Here is a 20,283-nt window from a genome sequence, read left to right as displayed (position 1 = left end):
TGGTATTAGGTGATACCTCATTGTAGTTTTGGTTTGCATTTCTCTAATACTTAGTGATGTTGAGCAGCTTTTCATGTGCTTCTTGGCCATCTGTATATCTTCTTTGGAGAAATGTCTATTTAGGTCTTCTGCCCATTTTTGGATTGTGTTGTTTGTTTCTTTAATATTGAGCTGCATGAGCTGTTTATATATTTTGGAGATTAATCCTTTGTCCGTTGATTTGTTTGCAAATATTTTCTCCCATTCTGAGGGTTGTCTTTTGGTCTTGTTTATGGTTTCCTTTGCTGTGCAAAAGCTTTGAAGTTTCATTAGGCCCCATTTGTTTATTTTTAGTTTTATTTCCATTACTCTAGGAGGTGGATCAAAAAAGATCTTGCTGTGATTTATGTCAGAGTGTTCTTCCTATGTTTTCCTCTAAGAGTTTTATAGTGTCCAGTCTTACATTTAGGTCTCGAATCCATTTTGAGTTTATTTTTGTGTATGGTGTTAGGGAGTGTTCTAATTTCATTCTTTTACATGTAGCTGTCCAGTTTTACCAGCACCAGTTATTGAAGGGCTGTCTTTTCTCCATTGTATATCCTTGCCTCCTTTGTCATAGATTAGTTGACCATAGGTGCGTGGGTTTACCTCTGGGCTTTCTATATTGTTCCATTGATCTATGTTTCTGTTTTTGTGCCAGTCCCATATTGTCTTGATTACTGTAGCTTTGTAGTATAGTCTGAAGTCAGGGAGTCTGATTCCTCCAGCTCCGTTTTTATTTTTCAAGACTGCTTTGGCTATTCGGGGTCTTTTGTGTCTCCATACAAATTTTAAGATTTTTTGTTCTAGCTCTGTAAAAAATGCCATTGTTAATTTGATAGGGATTGCATTGAATCTGTAGATTGCTTTGGGTACCATAGTCATTTTCACAATATTGATTCTTCTAATTCAAGAACATGATTTATCTCTCCATCTGTTGGTATCATCTTTAATTTCTTTCATCAGTGTCTTATAATTTTCTGCATACAGGTCTTTTGTCTCCCTAGGTAGGTTTATTGCTAGATATTTTATTCTTTTTGTTGCAGTGGTAAATAGGAGTATTTCCTTAATTTCTCTTTCAGATTTTTCATAATTAGTGTATAGGAATGCAAGAGATTTCTGTGCATTAATTTTGTATCCTGCTACTTTACCAAATTCATTGATTAGCTCTAGTAGTTTTCTGGTGGCAACTTTAGAATTCTCTATGTATAGTATCATGTCATCTGCAAACAGTGACAGTTTTACTTCTTCTTTTCCAATTGGGATTCCTTTTATTTCTTTTTCTTCTCTGATTGCCATGGCTAGGACTTCCAAAACTATGTTGAATAATAGTGGTGAGAGTGGACATCCTTGTCTTGTTCCTGATCCTAGAGGGAATGCTTTCAGTTTTTCACCATTCATAATGATGTTTGCTGTGTGTTTGTCGTATATGGCCTTTATTATATTGAGGTAAGTTCCCTCTGTGCCCACTTTCTGGAGAGTTTTTATCATAAATGGGTGTTGAATTTTGTCAAAAGCTTTTTCTGCATCTTTTGAGATGATCATATAGTTTTTATTCTTCAGTGTGTTAATATGGTCTATCACATCGATTGATTTGCGTATATTAAAGAATCCTTGCATCCCTGGGATAAATCCCACTTGATCATGGTGTATGATTATTTTAATGTGTTGTTGGATTCTGTTTGCTAGTATTGTGTTGAGGATTTTTGCATCTATATTCATCAGTGATATTGGTCTGTAATTTTCTTTATTTTTTAGTATCTTTGTCTGATTTTGGTTTCGGGGTGATGGTGGCCTCATAGAATGAGTTCCTTCCTCTGCAATTTTTTGGAAGAGTTTGAGAAGGATGGGTGTTAGCTCTTCTCTAAATGTTTGATAGAATTCACCTGTGAAGCCATCTGGTCCTGGACTTCTGTTTGTTGGAAGATTTTTAATCACAGTTTCAATTTCGTTACTTGTGATTGGTCTGTTCATATATTCTATTTCTTCCTGGTTCAGTCTTGGAAGGTTATACCTTTCTGAGAATTTGTGCATTTCTTCCAGGTTGTCCATTTTGTTGGCATAGAGTTGCTTGTAGTAGTCCCTTAGGATGGTTTGTATTTCTGTGGTGTCTGTTGTAACTTCTTTTTCATTTCTAATTTTATCGATTTGAGTCCTCTCCCTTTTTTTCTTGATGAGTCTGGCTAATGGTTTATCAATTTTGTTTATCTTCTCAAAGAACCAGCTTTTATTTTATTGATATTTGCTATTGTTTTCTTTGTTTCTATTTCATATATTTCTGCTCTGATCTTTATGGTTTCTTTCCTTCTGCTAACTTTGGGTTTTGTTTGTTCTTCTTTCTCTAGTTCCTTTAGGTGTAAGGTTAGATTGTTCATTTGAGATTTTTCTTATTTCTTGATGTAGGCTTGTATAGCTATAAACTTCCCTCTTAGAACTGCTTTTGCTGCATCCCATAGGTTTTGGATCGTCATGTTTTCATTGTCATTTGTCTCTAGGTATTTTTTGATTTCCTCTTTGATTTCTTCAGTGATCTCTTGGTTATTTAGTAACATATTGCTTAGCCTTCATGTGTTTGTGTTTTTTACGTTTTTTTCTCCGTAATTCATTTCTAATCTCATAGCGTTGTGGTCAGAAAAGATGCTTGATATGATTTCTATTTTCTTAAATTTACTGAGGCTTGATTTGTGACCCAAGATGTGTTCTATCCTGGAGAATGTTCCGTGTGCACTTGAGAAGAAAGTGTAATCTGTTGTTTTTGGATGGAACGTCCTATAAATATCAGTTAAATCTGTTTGGTCTTTAGTGTCATTTAAAGCTTCTGTTTCCTTATTTATTTTCATTTTGGATGATCTGTCCATTGGTGTAAGTGAGTGTAAGTCCCCCACCCACTATAGTGGGTGTAAGTCCCCCACTATTATTGTGTTACTGTCGATTTTCTCTTTTATAGATGTTAGCGGTTGCCTTATGTATTGAGGTGCTCCTATGTTGAGTGCATATATATTTATAACTGTTTTATCTTCTTCTTGGATTGATCCCTTGATCGTTATGTAGTGTCCTTCCTTGTCTGTTGTAACATTCTTTATTTTAAAGTCTATTTTATCTGATATGAGTATTGCTGCTCCAGCTTTCTTTTGATTTCCATTTGCATGGAATATCTTTTTCCGTCCCCTCACTTCCAGTCTGTATGTGTCGCTAGGTCTGAAGTGGGTTTCTTGTAGACAACATATATATGGGTCTTGTTTTTGTATCCATTCAGCAAGTCTGTGTCTTTTGGTTGGAGCATTTAATCCATTCATGTTTAAGGTAATTATCGATATGTATGTTCCCGTGACCATTTTCTTAATTGTTTTGGGTTTGTTTTTGTAGGTCCTTTTCTTCTCTTGTGTTTCCCACTTAGAGAAATTCCTTTAGCATTTGTTGTAGAGCTGGTTTGGTGGTGCTGAATTCTCTTAGCTTTTGCTTGTCTTTAAAGCTTTTGATTTCTCCATCAAATCTGAATGAGATCCTTGCTGGGTAGAGTAATCTTGTTGTAGTTTCTTCCCTTTCATCACTTTAAGTATATCATGCCACTCCTTTCTGGCTTGTAGAGTTTCTGCTGAGAAATCAGCTGTTAACGTTATGGGAGTTCCCTTGTATGTTATTTATCGTTTTCCCTTGCTGCTTTCAATAATTTTTCTTTGTCTTTAATTTTTGCCAGTTTGATTACTGTGTGTCTCTGTGTGTTTCTCCTTGGGTTTATCCTGTATGGGACTCACTGCGCTTCCTGGACTTGGGTGGCTATTTCTTTTCCCATGTTAGGGAAGTTTTCGACTATAATTTCTTCAGGTATTTTCTCTGGTCCTTTCTCTCTCTCTTCTCCTTCTGGGACCCCTGTAATGCGAATGTTGTTGCATTTAATGTTGTCCCAGAGGTCTCTTAGGCTGTCTTCATTTCTTTTCATTCTTTTTTCTTTATTCTGTTCCACAGCATTGAATTCCACTGTTCTGTCTTCCAGGTCACTTATCCATTCTTCTGCCTCAGTTATTCTGCTATTGATTCCTTCTAGTGTAGTATTCATTTCAGTCATTCTATTGCTCATCTCTGTTTGTTTGTTCTTTAATTCTTCTAGGTCTTTGTTAAACATTTGCATCTTCTCGATCTTTGCTTCCATTCTTTTTCCGAGGTCCTGGATCATCTTCTGTCGTTATTCTGAATTCTTTTTCTGGAAGTTTGCCTATCTCCACTTCATTTAGTTGTTTTTCTGTGGTTTTATCTTGTTCCTTCATCTGGTACATAGCCCTCTGCCTTTTCATCTTGTCTGTCTTTCTGTGAATGTGGTTTTCGTTCCACAGGCTGCAGGATTGTAGTTCTTCTTGCTTCTGCTGTCTGCCCTCTGGTGGATGAGGCTATCTAAGAGGCTTGTGTAAGTTTCCTGATGGCAGGGACTGGTGGTGGGTAGAGCAGACTGTTGCTCTGGTGGGCAGAGCTCAGTAAAGCTTTAATCCGCTTGACTGTTGATGGGTGGGGCTGGGTTTGCTCCCTGTTGGTTGTTTGGCCTGAGGCAACCCAACACTGGAGCCTACCTGGGCTCTTTGGTGGGGCCAATGACAGACTCTGGGAAGGCTCATGCCAAGGAGTATTTCCCAGAAGTTATGCTGCCAGTGTCCTTGTCCCCACGGCGAGGCACAGCCACCCCCTGCCTCTGCAGGAGACGCTCCAACACTAGCGGGTGGGTCTGGTTCAGTCTCTATGGGGTCACTCCTCCTTCCCCTGAGTCCCGACGTGCACACTACTTTGTGTGTGCCCTCCAAGAGTGGAGTCTCTGTTTCTCCCAGTCCTGTTGAAGTCCTGCAGTCAGCTCCCACTAGCCTTCAAAGTCTGATTCTCTAGGAATTCTTCCTCCCGTTGCCGGACCCCCAGGTTGGGAAGCCTGATGTGGGGCTCAGAACCTTCACTGTAGTGGGTGGACTTCTGTGGTATAAGTGTTGTCCAGTCTGTGAGTCACCCACCCAGCAGTTACGGGATTTGATTTTACTGTGATTGCGCCCCTCCTATGGTCACATTGTGGCTTCTCCTTTGTCTTTGGATGTGGGGTATCTTTTTTGGTGAGTTCCAGTGTCTTCCTGTCGATGGCTGTCCAGTAGCTAGTTGTGATTCTGGTGTTCTTACAACAGGGAGTGAGAGCACATCCTTCTACTCCGCCATCTTGGTTCCTCGTATTGTGTTTCTGTAAATTTTTTTTGTATCATCTTATGGGTGGAGTCTTGGCTTTGGATTCAGATATACATGAAATTAAGTTCAGCATCTACCATGTAATATTGTTGTATCCTTGTGAAAGTTGCAAGCTCTATGAGCTTTTTTTTATCACATCTATAAAATGAAGATAATACCAATCTAATTGGATTATTAGGGGAGTTAAAATGACAAATTATATGTCAAACATCTAGCATAGTGCCTAGCATATAACAGGTACTTTGGGATTACTAATTTTTTCTTATTTCAAGAATATATATATAAAGTATGATTTCAGTATTGTGACTGATACTTTTCATGTGTCATAATTGTTTTTCCCTTCAGAGTAGTTAACTCAAGAGGTTATCCATTTATTCCCATGTGATTGTAATTGAGTAGAGTGTTTTCAAAACTCAGATTTTAGAATTGTCTTCCATATTTGCAATTCATTCTTCTGAAATTCCCAATTTCGGGTGAATTTTATTTTTTATGGTAATCAAAAAGACTGAAATTTTTAAACTAGTTTTTGAGACAGTGTTGGAATAAGACTAAATAATAATACTGCCTTTCTTATCTTACATTGGATTCTGAAGACTATATTAGATAAGTATCAGACATATTTAGGATTATCATGATATCATTTGAAATTAGTATATTATCTCCTATGATGACTATTTTGAAAAGGACAGCTATCTCTTGGGTATATGAGTACTGAATTGTTTATTAAAAAGTATTCATTCACTGCTTATTTTTGTCTCATATATTTACATAGTTGTATCCTTCACATATATAGTAAAAATTTTACTTTTTTTTTGTTTTCTGAAAAAATGTTTTCAACTTTTTTTTTTAGCGCTCACCAGAATATACCAATTGCCGATATCTGTGCAAACTTTGCTTAATTCACATTGAAAACATCCAGGGAGCTCATAAACATATAAAAGAGAAACGACATAAGAAAAACATTTTGGTAAGTCTTTTTACAAAATATTTTATTTATTTATTGAGTGGTAAAACTATATCAAATATTTTTTATTAATGAAAGTAAAAATCAAGTATTTTTCTAGTCATATAGTAGTAACTGAAATGATAGCGTTGAAAGCTGTGATTGCCTTTCTTATCTTAGGTGATCAGGAGGGGAACCTTCTCAGAGACCAGTTTGCATATCCTAAAGTACGTTGATTCCTAAGTTTAAAGGTACAATCAGTTAGTCCAACCAATATTTATTGAGTTCTTATGTGTTAGGTCTAGGGAGTGGTGAATAAGATAGTCATGGTTCTTGTCCTCAGAGTTTCTAAAGTATTGGTGAAGGCATACATTGAATAAGGATTTAAGTAAGATGAGTTTTATTAAAGGGGCAATTGTGGTGCTAAGTAAGTGTACAAGGATATTTTACTTAATTTAGAGGAGGGGTAGTTTCTTTGAGAAAGTGACATTTGTTGAACCTTGAAGTAGAGGTTGAGTGGCATAGAAGGGTGAGATGAGAGCATTTTACACAAAAAAGCAGTATGAAGGTCTCTAAGTTATGAAAGGACATGGCATATGAGGAGCTGAAAGAGCATGATTAGAGCAGAGAGCCAGGAGGAAAATGATATGAGATGAAGCTGGAGAAGCCCAGATCATGCAGGGCCTTTTAAGGTTTAGCCTTTGGGAATTCATAAGTTTTCAGTGATTTTTATTAGAACATTTCATATAGACATAGTATAAGTAGACTATTTTCTTTTTAAAATTCATTAGTATGTTAGCTATTTAATTTTTTCTTTTCAAAGTTATAATGTTAATTCTATATAAATTCTTACTTATCTCTAAGATATCTTCTCTGAGAAATACTCTTTTACTTGACCTTCCCAACAAGTCTGTGTTATAGGTACACTTTCTTGGTGTTCCCACAGTGGCTTGATCAGAAAACCTTATACACTGTGTTATAAATGTCTGCCTTCTCTCTTCTTCCAGGCTTCAGTATCCAAATATTGTAGAGGACAGGTTTAATTTCTTATTTATTTTTGTTTCTGTATTGCTTAGTACAGTGTCTGACACATAGTAGGTGCTCAGCACATTTTTATTGAAAATAATGAATGCATTGAAAAAATTCAGGAACTTAGAAGGAAAAGAAATCATTCAAATTTTATCAGCCTATTATTTTGATTTAATTAGCATTTCAGAAGACTTAATAGAACAGAGCCAAAGTGGTAGTTTAGGAGATAATAACTGAGAAATTTCAAGAAATGTTCAAAGATGCTGATCATTAGCTGCAGGAAGCTCAGGGAATTCCAAACAGACTTAAAAAGAAAGCCATTATATATTATGTACATTATAGGGAATTTTAGAATATTACAAAAAAACAAAACTAACCTTAAAAGCAGCTCTACTGGACTTTTGGTGAAGTTGGAATAACAGGGCCTGGATTTACCTTCTCCTCAAAATAACCAACAAAACAAAAAAAGACAAAAATCACTAATAATGTCTTCTTTAGGCAATGAAGGACCAACAGTGAATGGAAAACAAATGAGGTGAGCTCAATGATTACTCCAATTTGAGAGAGTTTCTAGATGGTATTATAGGGAGTAGAATGCAGTAGATTCCCAGGGTTGAGGAGATGGACGAGTCCAGGGAGTACAGCGTGGCTAGAGTTTGTAGGACAGAATAACAAAAACGAGAAAGCTATACAGAGAGAAACCCAGAGATCTATGGACAGTCCCCTCAGAGTATTCAGCACAATACTGTGGTGCATGCATGTGGAAAAGCTTCCTGAAGCCAGAGAAAGAACCATCTGAGGGGATTAAAACAGTGCTTGGTGCTCACACAGAGCTGGGAATAGTGTCTTCCAACTATCCAGACTGAAAAGCCTCATACTTTGTGGGGTATTGGGTAGAGTACTCAGAAAGGTCTTGTTTTACTAATGGGGAATATTTAACCCTAAACTAAATGTGGTCTGGCCCCAACTAAAAAGTTTTAAAGGCAAGATCCAAATGAATAAACTATTTCTAAGTATTTCATGTCATTATTGAACAAAGCTTGAGAATATTTATAGTGGAATACAAAATATCCATCGCTGCCAAAAAGTTCACATTGTCTGCCATTCAGTCAAAGATTATCAGGCATACATGGAAGCAGGAAAATACAAACCATGAAGAGAAGAAAGATCAGCCAGTCAAAACTGACCTTGAACTGACCCAGTAGAATTAGTAGAGAAGGACATTAAGGCAGTTAATATAACTATATTCCTGATGTTCCCAAAAATAGAGACATGGAAGATATAAAAAAAGATTCAAATTGAACTTATAGAAGTGAAAACTACAATGTCTAAGATGAAAAATACAGTGCGTAGGACTAATGGCAGATCAGACATTGCAAAAGAAAAGGTTAGTGAGGGGCTTCCCTGGTGGCGCAGTGGTTAAGAATTTGCCTGTCAGTGCAGGGGACACAGGTTCGAGCCCTGGTCCGGAAGCATCCCACATGCTGCGGAGCAACTAAGCCCATGCGCCACAACTGCTGAGCCTGTGCTCTAGAACGCATGAGCCACAACTGCTAGCCCACGTGCCACAACTACTGAAGCCCACGTGCCTAGAGCCTGTGCTCTGCAACAAGAGAAGCCACCAAAATGAGAAGCCCATGCACTGCAATGAAGAGTAGCTCCCGCTCGCCACAACTAGGGAAAGCCCGTGTGCAGCAATGACAACCCAATGCAGCCAAAAATAAACAAAATAAATAAATTTATATTAAAAAAAAAAGGTTAGTGAACTTGAAGATAAAGCAATGGAAACTATCCAAAATGAAACAGAAAGAAAAAAGAACTTGGGAAAAAGAAAGAAAAGAGGATCATTGAGCTCTGGGATAATTGATATGTATGTACCAGTTCTACACAAACTCTTCCAGAACACTGAAGAGGAAGAATGCTTCCCAACCCAGTCTATGAGGCCCACATTACTCTAATACCAAAACCAGGTAAGGACATTACAATGAAAGAAAACTTCAGAGCAATATCCCTCATTAACATAAATGCAGAAATTCTGAACATTATTTTAGAAAATTGAATCCAACAGTGTATTTAAGGAAGAAATACATCATGACCAAATAGGAATTTATTACAGGAGTGCATTGTTGGTTTAACAGTAGAAAATGAATCAATGTAATTCATCATACTAACAAACCGAAAAAGAAAACTATATGATCATCTTAGTAGATGCTGAAAAAGCATTTAAAAGCCCTGATTAAAAAATCTCAGCAGGGCTTCCCTGGTGGTGCAGTGGTTGAGAGTCCACCTGCCGATGCAGGGGACACGAGTTCGTGCCCTGGTCTGGGAAAATCCCACATGCCGCGGAGCGGCTGGGCCCGTGAGCCATGGCCGCTGAGCCTGCGCGTCCGGAGCCTGTGCTCCGCAACGGGAGAGGCCACAACAGTGAGAGGCCAGCGTACCGCAAAAAAAAAAAAAAAAAAAAATCTCAGCAGACTAGGAATAGAAGGGAGCTTCCTCAACATGATAAAGAACATCTATGAAGAAGTCACAGCTAATGTTATACTTAATGGTGAAAGACTGAATGTTGTCTCCCTAAGATTAGGAAAAAAGACAGGCATGAAAATGGTATAGCTGCTGTGGGAAACTGTTGCAGTTCCTCAAAAAGTTAAAAATGGAATTACCATGTGATCCAGCAATTACACTTTTGAGTATATACTCAGAAGAATTGAAAACAGGGTCTTGAAGTGATATTTGTACGGCCATGTTCATCGTAGCATTATTCACAATAGCTTAAACATAGAAGCAGCTCAGTTGTCCATCAACAGATGAATGGATAAATAAAATGTCACATATACATACAGTGAAATATTATACTGCCTTAAAAAGCAAGGCAGGGAGGACTTCCCTGGTGGTCCAGTGGGTAAGACTCTGTGCTCCCAATGCAGGGGGCCCAGGTGCGATCCCTGGCCGGGGAACTAGATCCCACATGCATGCCGCAAGTAAGAGTCTGCATGGTGCAACTAAGAAGTCTGCATGCTGCAACTAAGAGCCCGCATGCCACAACTAAAAAAGATCATGTGTGCCGCAACTAAGCATGCCACAACAAAGATCCCGTGTGCTGTAACTAAGACCTGGTGCAGCCAAAATAAATATTTAAAAGAAAAAAAAAAAAGCAAGGCAGAGACTTCCCTGGTGGTCCAGTGGTTAAGACTTTGCCTTCCAATGCAGGGGATGTGGGTTCGATCCCTGGTCGGGGAGCTAAGATGGGACATGCTTCCTGGCCAAAAAACCAATATGTAAAACAAAAGCAATATTGTAACAAATTCAATACAGGCTTTGAAAATGGTCCACATAGAAAAACATAATCTTTAAAAAAAAAAGGAAAGGCAATTCTGATATGTTACAACATGGAAGAACCTTGAGTAAATTAAAGCTAAGTGAAATAAGCCAGTCATAAAAAGACAAATACTGTATGATTCCACTTATATGAGGTACTTAGAGTAGTCAGAATCATAGAGATAGAAAGTAGAATGGTGGTTGTCAGGGACTGGAGAGATGGAGGAATGGGGAGCTATCCTTAATGGGTGTACAGTTTCAGTTTTACAAGATGAAAAGAATTCTGCTGATGAATGATGGTGATAGTTGCACAACAAATGAATGTCCTTAATTCCACTGAGTTGTACTTGTAAAAATTGTTAAGATAGTAAGTTTTATGTTATGTATATTTTATCACAAAAAAAAAAATTGGAAAAAAAAGATATGTTCACTCTTACCACTTTTATTCAGCATTTTATTAGGGGTTCTAGCCAGTGTAGTCAGGCAAGAGAAAGAAAGGCAAGCTATCGAAACTGGAAAAGAAGAAGTGAAACTATATTTGTAGGTAATATGATTGTTTATATAGAAGTCTAGAAAAGACTTATTCATTAGAATTAATGAGTGAGTTTAGCAAGGTTGCAGAATACAAGCTCAATGTGCAAAAATCAATTATATTTTTATATACTAACAGTAAACAGTATAAAATTGAAATTTAAAAAAACTGCTATTTATAATAGCATCAAAAATACACAAAACTTGTGTACAGAAATTACAGAACATTCCTGAGAGAAATTAAAGAAGAGCTAAAGAAATGCAGAAATAAACCTTTTTTATATGTTGGAAGAATTGATATTGTTAAATTTCTTTCTAAACTGACCAAAATCCGAAATTGAAAAGCTGATTCTAAAATTCATCTGGAGGGACTTCCCTGGTGGTCCAGTGGTAAAGAATCTTCCTGCAATGCAGGGGATGTGGGTTCGATCCCTGGTTAGGGAACTAGGTTCCCACATGCCACGGGGCAACTAAGCCCACGCGCCACAACTAATGAGCTCATGCGCCTCAACTTAGAGAGCCTACGTGCTGCAAAACTACAGAACCCACATGCCCTGGAGCCTGCGTGCCACAACTAGAGAAGAGAAAACCCGCATACCACAACTTTGAGAAGCCCGCATACCTCAACAAAGATCCCGCATGCCGCAACTAAGACCCAACGCAGCCAAAAACAAACAAATAATAAATAAATCTTTAAAAAAAAACTATAATGGAAAAGAATCTGCAAAAGAATCTGTCTGTATAACTGAATCACTTTGTTGTACACCTGAAACATTGTAAAGCAACTATACTTCAATAAAAAAGATAAAAAAGAAGAGAAAAGCTAAAATTCATCTGTAAATGCAAAGACCCTAGAAAATCTAAAACAACTTTGAAAAAGACCAAAGTTGGAGGACTAACAACACCTGATTTCCAGACTTATAAAGCTACAATAATCAAAGTGTGATATTGGCATCAAGTAGACAAGTAGATCAGTGGAGCAGAATAGTGAGTCTCGAAATAAGACTACAGTTCTATGAACAACTGAATTTTGACAGACATTCAGAGGTAATTCAGTGGAGAAATGATAATCTTTTAAACATATGAAAAGTTAGATATCCATGTACAAAGAAAGACCTTTGATCCATACCTTGCACTATGTAAAAAAATAACTCAAAACTGCATTACAGACCTAAATGTAAAACCTAAAAGTATAAAGTTTACAGAATAAAAAATGAGATAAAATCTTTATGACCTTGGATTAGGCAAAATTTCTTAGGTATGATACCAGAGGAAAAAAATGATTAATGGGACTTCCTCAAAATTATAAACTTATGCTTTTTGAAAGATATTTTTTAAAGAATAACAATATTAGCTGCAGACTGGGAAAAAATATTTGCAAATCATATCTGGTAAGTGATTTGTATATAGGAGATATAAAAAACTTTCAAAACTCAATAATAAGTATAGTAATCCCCCCCTTATTCATGGTTTTGCTTTCTGTGGTTTCAGTTACCCTTGGTCAGCCATGTCTGAAAATATCAAATGGAAAATTCCATAAATAAACAACTTACAGTTTTAAACTACATGCCATTCTGAATAGTGTGGTGAAATCTCATGTTGTTCAGCTTCATCCTGCCTGGGATATGAAACATCCCTTTGTTTAGCATATCCATGCTGTGTATACTACCTGCCTGTTAATCACTTAGTAGCCATCTTGGTTATCAGATTGGCTGTTGGTGGTATCACAGTGCTTGTGTTTGAGTAATCATTATTTTATTTAATAATGGCCCCAAAGTGCAAGAGTAGTGATGCAGGCCATTTGGGTCGTCTCTTAATGTGCCTAATTTATAAATAAAACTTTATCATAGGTAAGTATGTAGAGGAAGAAAATAGTATTTACAGGGTTTGGTGCTATCTGTGGTTTCAGGCCTCCACTGGAGGCATTGTAACATATCCTCCAAGGATAAGGGGTGACTACTGTAAACAACCAAATAAAAATATGGGCCAAAGGTTAGAGCCAACACTTTTTTAAAGAAGACATACGGATGTCAAACACATGAAAAGATGCTCAACATTATTCGTCATTAGGGAAATCACTACACTTACTAGAACAGCTAAAATTGAAAAGATTGACTATGCCAAGCGTTGTCAAGGATGTGAATGAATGCCAAGTCTAAAACAGGGCTAGTGGAAATGTGAAATATTACATCCACTTTCTTTTTATTTTATTTATTTTTTTAAACTTAAAAAAATATTTATTTATGTGGTTGCACTGGGTCTTAGTTGTGGCTCACTGGCTCCTTAGTTGTGGCTCGCTGGCTCTTTAGTTGTGGCATACATGTGGGATCTAGTTCCCTGACCAGGGATCGAACCTGGGCCCCCAGCATTGGGAACACGGAATCTTATCCACTGAGCCACCAGGGAAGGCCCCTCCTTTCTTTTTAAAGATTTTTTTCTTTTTTAATTAAAAAATTTTTTAAAAATTTATTTGGCTGCATTGGGTCTTAGTTGCGGCACGTGGGACCTTTGTGGCATGCACGGTGTTTTCGTTGCGGTGTGTGGGCTTCTCTAGTTGTGGCATACGGGCTCCAGAGCTCATGGGCTCAGTAGCTGAGGCATGCAGGCTCTCTCGTGGCATGTGGGCTCTAGAGCACACGGGCTTAGTAGTTGCGGCCCGTGGGCTTAGTTGCCCTGTGGCACGTGGGATCTTAGTTCCCCGACCAGGGATCGAACGCGCGTCCTCTGCATTGGAAGGTGGATTCGTAGCCACTGGACCACCAGGGAAGTCCCTAAAGGTTTATTTTTAAATTATTTTTAATTGAGAGTTGGTTGACATATAACATTATATTAGTTTCAGGTGTACAACATAATGATTCAATATATGTATATTTTGTGAAATGATCACCACAGTAAATCTAGTTAATATCTAACACCACACATAACAATTTATTTTTCTTGAGGTGAGAACTTTTAAGATTTACTCTCAGCAACTTTTCTTTTCTTTTTTTTTTTTTTTTGCGGTATGCGGGCCCCTCACTGCTGCGGCCTCTCCCGTTGCGGAGCAGAGGCTCCGGACGCGCAGGCTCAGTGGCCATGGCTCACGGGCCCAGCCGCTCCACGGCATGTGGGATCCTCCCAGACCGGGGCATGAACCTGTGTCCCCTGCATCGGCAGGCGGACTCTCAACCACTGCGCCACCAGGGAAGCCCTCAGCAACTTTTCAATATACAATACAGGGCATGTGGGCTTTGTACCTTTTGACTACTTTCACCCATTTCACTCGGTTGTCTCTGGCAACCACCAATCTGTTCTCTGTATGAGTTCAGGTTTTGTTGTTGTTGTTTTTAGATTCCACGTGTGAGATCATACAATATTTGTCTTTCTCTGTCAGACTTATTTCATTTAGCAATATGCCCTTAGGGTCCATCCATGTTGTGGCACATGGCAAGATTTTCTTTATTTTTATGGCTGAATAATATTCAGTTATATATATGGACCACATTTTCTTTATTCATTCATCCATCAGTGGACACTTAGGTTGTTTCCATGTCTGGGCTATTGTAAATAATGTTGCATTGAACATGGAGGTGCAGATTTCTTTTCCCGTTAGTGTTTTCATTTCTTTTGGATAAATACCCAGAAGTGGAATTATTGGATCATATGATAATACATCCACTTTGAAAACATTTTGGCAGTTTTTAAAAAGTTAAACATATGCCTAATATATGATTCAGTCATTCAATTCCTATGGATTTATCCAAGATAAGTGAAAGTATATGTCTCTACATTTACTTGTATATGAATATTCAAAGCAGTTTTATGTGTAATAGCCAAAGAGATGAACAGATATACAAATTGTGGTATATCCATACCTTGTTATACTATTTGGTATAAAAAGGAATGAACAGTACAACATAGATGAATCTCAAAATAAGTATCCTGAGTGTAAAAAGCCAGACAGAAATGACTATATACTGTGCGATTCCATGCATATGAAATTCTAGAAAATGCAGTCTAAGCTATAGTCATAGACAGCAGGTTGGTGGTTGCCTGAGTATTGGTGTGGAAGAGGGAGGGAGTGATTACAAAGGGATATGAGGGAATTTTTGCGAGTGATTGATATGTTTATTATCTTGATGGTGGCGATGGTTTTATTATATACGTATGTCAAAAATGAACCAAATTGTAAACCTTAAATATGTGCAATTTGTTTTATATAAATTATATCTCAGTAAAGTTGCTTTTTGAAAAGCAGCCAGAAAAAAAAGGTAAGGTCATTCATAAAGGTGTGGAAGTTGGGAATGTGGCTGACTTATCAGTAGTAGCAATAGAAGCCAGAAGACAGTTGAATAATATCTTAAGAGTTCTGGAGAGAGGAAAACCTCCTGTCAACCTTTATTTCTATATTCAGTGAAATTATCTAACAATAACCAATACAGAATATATATATATATATGTACACACACACACACACGCACACACACTTATTTATTTTTTATATTTATTTTATTCAAGTATAGTTGATTTACAACATTAAAATTTCTGCTGTATAGCAGAGTGATTCAGTTATACATATATATATACATTCTTTTTAATATTTTTTTCCATTATGGTTTATCCAGACATTGAATATAGTTCCCTGTGCTATACAGTAGGACCTTGTTGTTAAGCCATTCTATATATAATAATTTGCATCTGCTAATCCCAAACTCCCAATCCATCCCTCCCTCTCCCCCATCCCCTTTGGCAACCACAAATCTGTTTCTGTCTGTGAGTCTGTTTCTGTTTCAAAAATAAGTTCATTTGTGTCATATTTTGGATTCCCCATATAAGTGATATTATATGGTATTTGTCTTATTCTTTCTGACTTACTTCACTTAGTATGATAATCCCTAGGTTCATCCATGTTGCTGCAAATGGCATTGTTTCATTCTTTTTTATCGCTGAGTAGTATTCCATTGTATATATGTATCATGTCTTCTTTATCCTGTTGATGGACATTTAGGTTGTTTCCATGTCTTGGCTACACTGACTAGTGCTACTATGAACATAGGGTGCATGTTAACATCTTTATTGGAGTATAATTGCTTTACAATGGTGTGTTACTTTCTGCTGTATAACAAAGTGAATCAGCTATACATATACATACATCCCCATATCTCCTCCCTCTTGTGTCTCCCTCCCACCCTCCCTGTCTCACCCCTCTAGCTGGACACAAAGCACCTAACTGATCTCCTTGTGCTATGCGGCTGCTTCCCACTAGCTATTTATTTTACATTTGGTAGTGTATATATGTCCACGCCACTCTCTCACTTCATCGCAGCTTACCCTTCCCACTCCCCATGTCCTCAAGTCCATTCTCCATGTCTACATCTTTATTCCTGTCCTGCCCCTAGGTTCTTCAGAACCATTTTTTTTTTTTTTAGATTCCGTATGTATGTGTTAGCAAATGGTATTTGTCTTTCTCTTTCTGACTTACTTTACTCTGTGTGACAGTCTCTAGGTCCATCCACCTCAATACAAATAACTCAATTTCGTTTCTTTTTATGGCTGAGTAATATTCCATTGTATATTGTGCCACATCTTTTTTTTTTAATCACTAAATTAATACTTATTAGGTGAATAACTAAGACATGAGCTCTGAGTTCAGAAACTGTTTGAAAAGTGAAGTGGGAGGCAGATAAGGATGGCAGTATCTGATTTATTTGTGAAATAGAATCTATAACTTAATGGTGAGTCTGACATATTAAAGGGATTGAGTAGGAAAGACAAATGGTTTTCTCCCAAGCAGTCTCCAAACCACCCACTCTCCTTTGTGTGTGTGTGATTTTTAAAAAAATTTGCCAGGTATTTTATTTTATTTTATTTTTTAACATTTTTCTTGGGGTATAAGTGCTTTACAATGATGTGTTCGTTTCTGCTGTATAACAAAGTGAATCAGCTATATGTATACATATATGTATATGTATCCCCTGATACGGGGATACATATATCCCCATATCACCTCCCTCTTGCTCCTCCTACCTCCCACCCTCCCTATCCGACCTCTCTAGGTGGTCGCAAAGCACCAAGCTGATCTCCCTGTGCTATGCAGCTGCCTCCCACTAGCTAGCTATTTTACATTTGGTAGTGTATATATGTCAGTGCTACTCTCTCACTTCTCCCCAGCTTATCCTTCCCCCACCCCATGTCCTCAAGTCCATTCTCTACGTGTGTCTTTATTCCATTCCTGCCCCTAGGTTCACCAGAACCAATTTCTTTTTATCTTTAGATTCCGTATATATGTGTTAGCATATGATACTTGTTTTTCTCTTTCTGACTTACTTCACTCTGTGTGACAGACTCTAGGTCCATCTACCTCGCTACAAATAACTCAGTTTCGTTTCTTTTTATGGCTGAATATTATTCCATTGTATATATGTGCCACATCTTCTTTATCCATTCATCTGTTGCTGGACACTTAGGTTGTATCCATGTCCTGGCTATCTTAAATAGTGCTGCAGTGAACATTGTGGTACATGTCTCTTTTTGAATTACGGTTTTCACAGGGTATATGCCCAGTAGTGGGATTGCTAGATCATATGGTAGTTCTATTTGTAGTTTTTTAAGGAACCTCCATACTGTTCTCCATAGTGGCTGTATCAATTTACATTGCCAACAACAGTGCAAGAGGGTTCCCTTTTCTCCACACCCTCTCCAGCATTTATTGTTTTTAGATTTTTTGATGATGGCCATTCTGACTGGTGTGAGGTGATACCTCATTGTAGTTTTGACTTGCATTTCTCTGATGATTAATGATGTTGAGCATCCTTTCATGTGTTTGTTGACAATCTGTATATCTTCTTATACAGATTGTATACAGGAGAAATGTGTATTTAGGTCTTATACAGGAGAAATGTGTATTTAGGTCTTCTGCCCATTTTTGGATTGGGTTGTTTGTTTTCTTGATATTGAGCTGCATGAGCTGCTTGTATATTTTGGATATTAATCCTTTGTCAGTTGCTTCGTTTTCAAATATTTTCTCCTATTCTGAGGGTTGTCTTTTTGTCTTGTTTGTGGTTTCCTTTGCTGTGCAAAAGCTTTTAAGTTTTATTAGGTCCCATTTGTTTATTTTTGTTTCTACTTCCATTTCTCTAGGAGGTAGGTCAAAAAGGATCTTGCTATGATTTATGTCATAGAGTGTTCTGCCTATGTTTTCCTCTAAGAGTCTTATAGTGTCTGGTTTTACATTTAGGTCTTTAATACATTTTGAGTTTATTTTTGTGTATGGTGTTAGGGAGTGTTCTAATTTCATTCTTTTACATGTAGCTGTCCATTTTTCCCAGCACCACTTATTGAAGAGGCTGTCTTTTCTCCATTTTATATTCTTGCCTCCTTTATCAAAGATAAGGTGACCATATGTGCGTGGGTTTATCTCTGGGCTTTGTATCCTGTTCCATTGATCTGTATTTCTGTTTTTGTGCCAGTACCATACTGTCGTGATTACTGTAGCTTCGTAGTATAGTCTGAAGTCAGGGAGCCTGGCTCCTCCAAATCCTGAACAAAATACTAGCAAACAGAATCCAGCAGCACATTAAAGGGATCATATACTATGATCAAGTGGGGTTTATCCAAGGAATGCAAGGATTCATCAATATACGTAAATCAATCAATGTGATAAACCATATTAACAAATTGAAGGAGAAAAAACGTGATCGTCTCAATAGATGCAGAAAAAGCTTTCGACAAAATTCAACACCCATTTATGATAAAAACTCTCCAGAAAGTAGGCATAGAGGGAACTTAACATAATAAAAGGCCAAATATATGACAAACCCACAGCCAGCATCATTCTCAGTGGTGAAAAACTGAAATCATTTCCACTAAGATCAGGAACGAGACAAGGTTGCCCACTCTCACCACTATTATTCAACATAGTTTTGGAATTTTTAGCCACTGCAATCAGAGAAGTAAAAGAAATAAAAGGAATCCAAATCGGAAAAGAGGAAGTAAAACTGTCAGTTTGCAGATGACATGATACTATACATAGAGAATCTTAAAGATGCTACTAGAAAACTTCTAGAGCTAATCAATGAATTTGGTAAAGTAGCAGGATACAAAATTAATGTACAGAAATCTCTTGCATTCCTATACACTAATGATGAAAAATCTGAGAGAGAAATTAAGGAAACACTCCCACTTACCGTTGCAATGAAAAGAATAAAATACCTAGGAATAAATCTATCTTAGGAGACAAAAGACCTGTATGCAGAAAACTATAAGACACTGATGAAAGAAATTAAAGATGATACAAACAGATGGAGAGATATACCATGTTCTTGAATTGGAAGAATCAACATTGTGAAACTGACTATAGTTCCGAAAGCAATGTACAGATTCAATGCAATCCCTATCAAACTCCAATGGCATTTTTCACAGAACTAGAACCAAAAATTTCACAATTTATATGGAAACACAAAAGCCCCTGAATAGCTAAAGCAATCTTGAGAAAGAAAAACGGAGCTGCATGTATTTCTTTGAATTAGAGTTTTCTCTGGATATATACCCAGTAGTGGGATTGCTGGATCATATTCTGTTTGTAGTTCTGTTTGTAGTTTTTTAAGGAACCTCCATACTTTTCTCCATAATGGTTGTACCAAGTTACATTCCTACCAGCAGTGGGAAGGGTTCCCTTTTCTCCTCAGCCTCTCCAACATTTATTATTTGTAGACTTTTTCATGATGGCCATTCTGACTGGTGTGAGGTGGTACATCATAATTCTGATATGTATTTCTCTAATAAGTAGTGATGTTGAGCATCTTTTTGTGTGCCTGTTGGTCATTTCTGTGTCTTTGGAGGAATGTCTATTTTGGTCTGCCCATTTTTCGATTGGGTTGTTTTTTGTCATTGTTGAGTTGTATGAACTCTTTGTTTATTTTGGAATTAAGCCCTTGTTGGTCACATAATGTGCAAATATTTTCTCCCAGTCCATAGGTTATCTTTTCGTTTTGTTTATGGCTTCCTTTGCTGTACAAAAGCTTGTAAGTTTGATTAGATTCCACTTGTTTATTTTTGCTTTTATTTCTTTTGCTTTGGGAGACTGACCTAAGAAAACATTGGTATGATTTATGTCAGAGAATGTTTTGCTTATGTTCTCGTCTAAGAGTTTTATGGTGTCATGTCTTTTTTCTTTTTTTTGTGGTACACCGGCCTCTCACTGTTGTGGCCTCTCCCGTTGCGGAGCACAGGCTCCGGACGCGCAGGCCCAGCGG

General features: G+C 37.4%; 1 protein-coding gene across 9 annotated transcripts in view; it reads left to right on the top strand.

The window, feature by feature from the left end:
* Window positions 1–20,283, top strand: part of TUT4 (terminal uridylyl transferase 4) — a 143,040-nt gene that overhangs the window by 41,149 nt on the left and 81,608 nt on the right. For all 9 annotated transcript variants that reach the window (XM_060022067.1, XM_060022037.1, XM_060022054.1 and 6 more), the window contains one exon: window positions 6,080–6,196. In XM_060022067.1, coding sequence (XP_059878050.1) covers window positions 6,080–6,196 — 117 coding nt within the window. The remainder of the gene's footprint in view (window positions 1–6,079; window positions 6,197–20,283) is intronic.

This window comes from Delphinus delphis, chromosome 1 (assembly GCF_949987515.2).
Source record: "Delphinus delphis chromosome 1, mDelDel1.2, whole genome shotgun sequence".
In the NCBI taxonomy this organism is placed as follows: Eukaryota; Metazoa; Chordata; class Mammalia; order Artiodactyla; family Delphinidae; genus Delphinus; species Delphinus delphis.
Note: the sequence above shows the minus strand (reverse complement) of the source record. Positions and strands in the feature narration are given on the sequence as shown.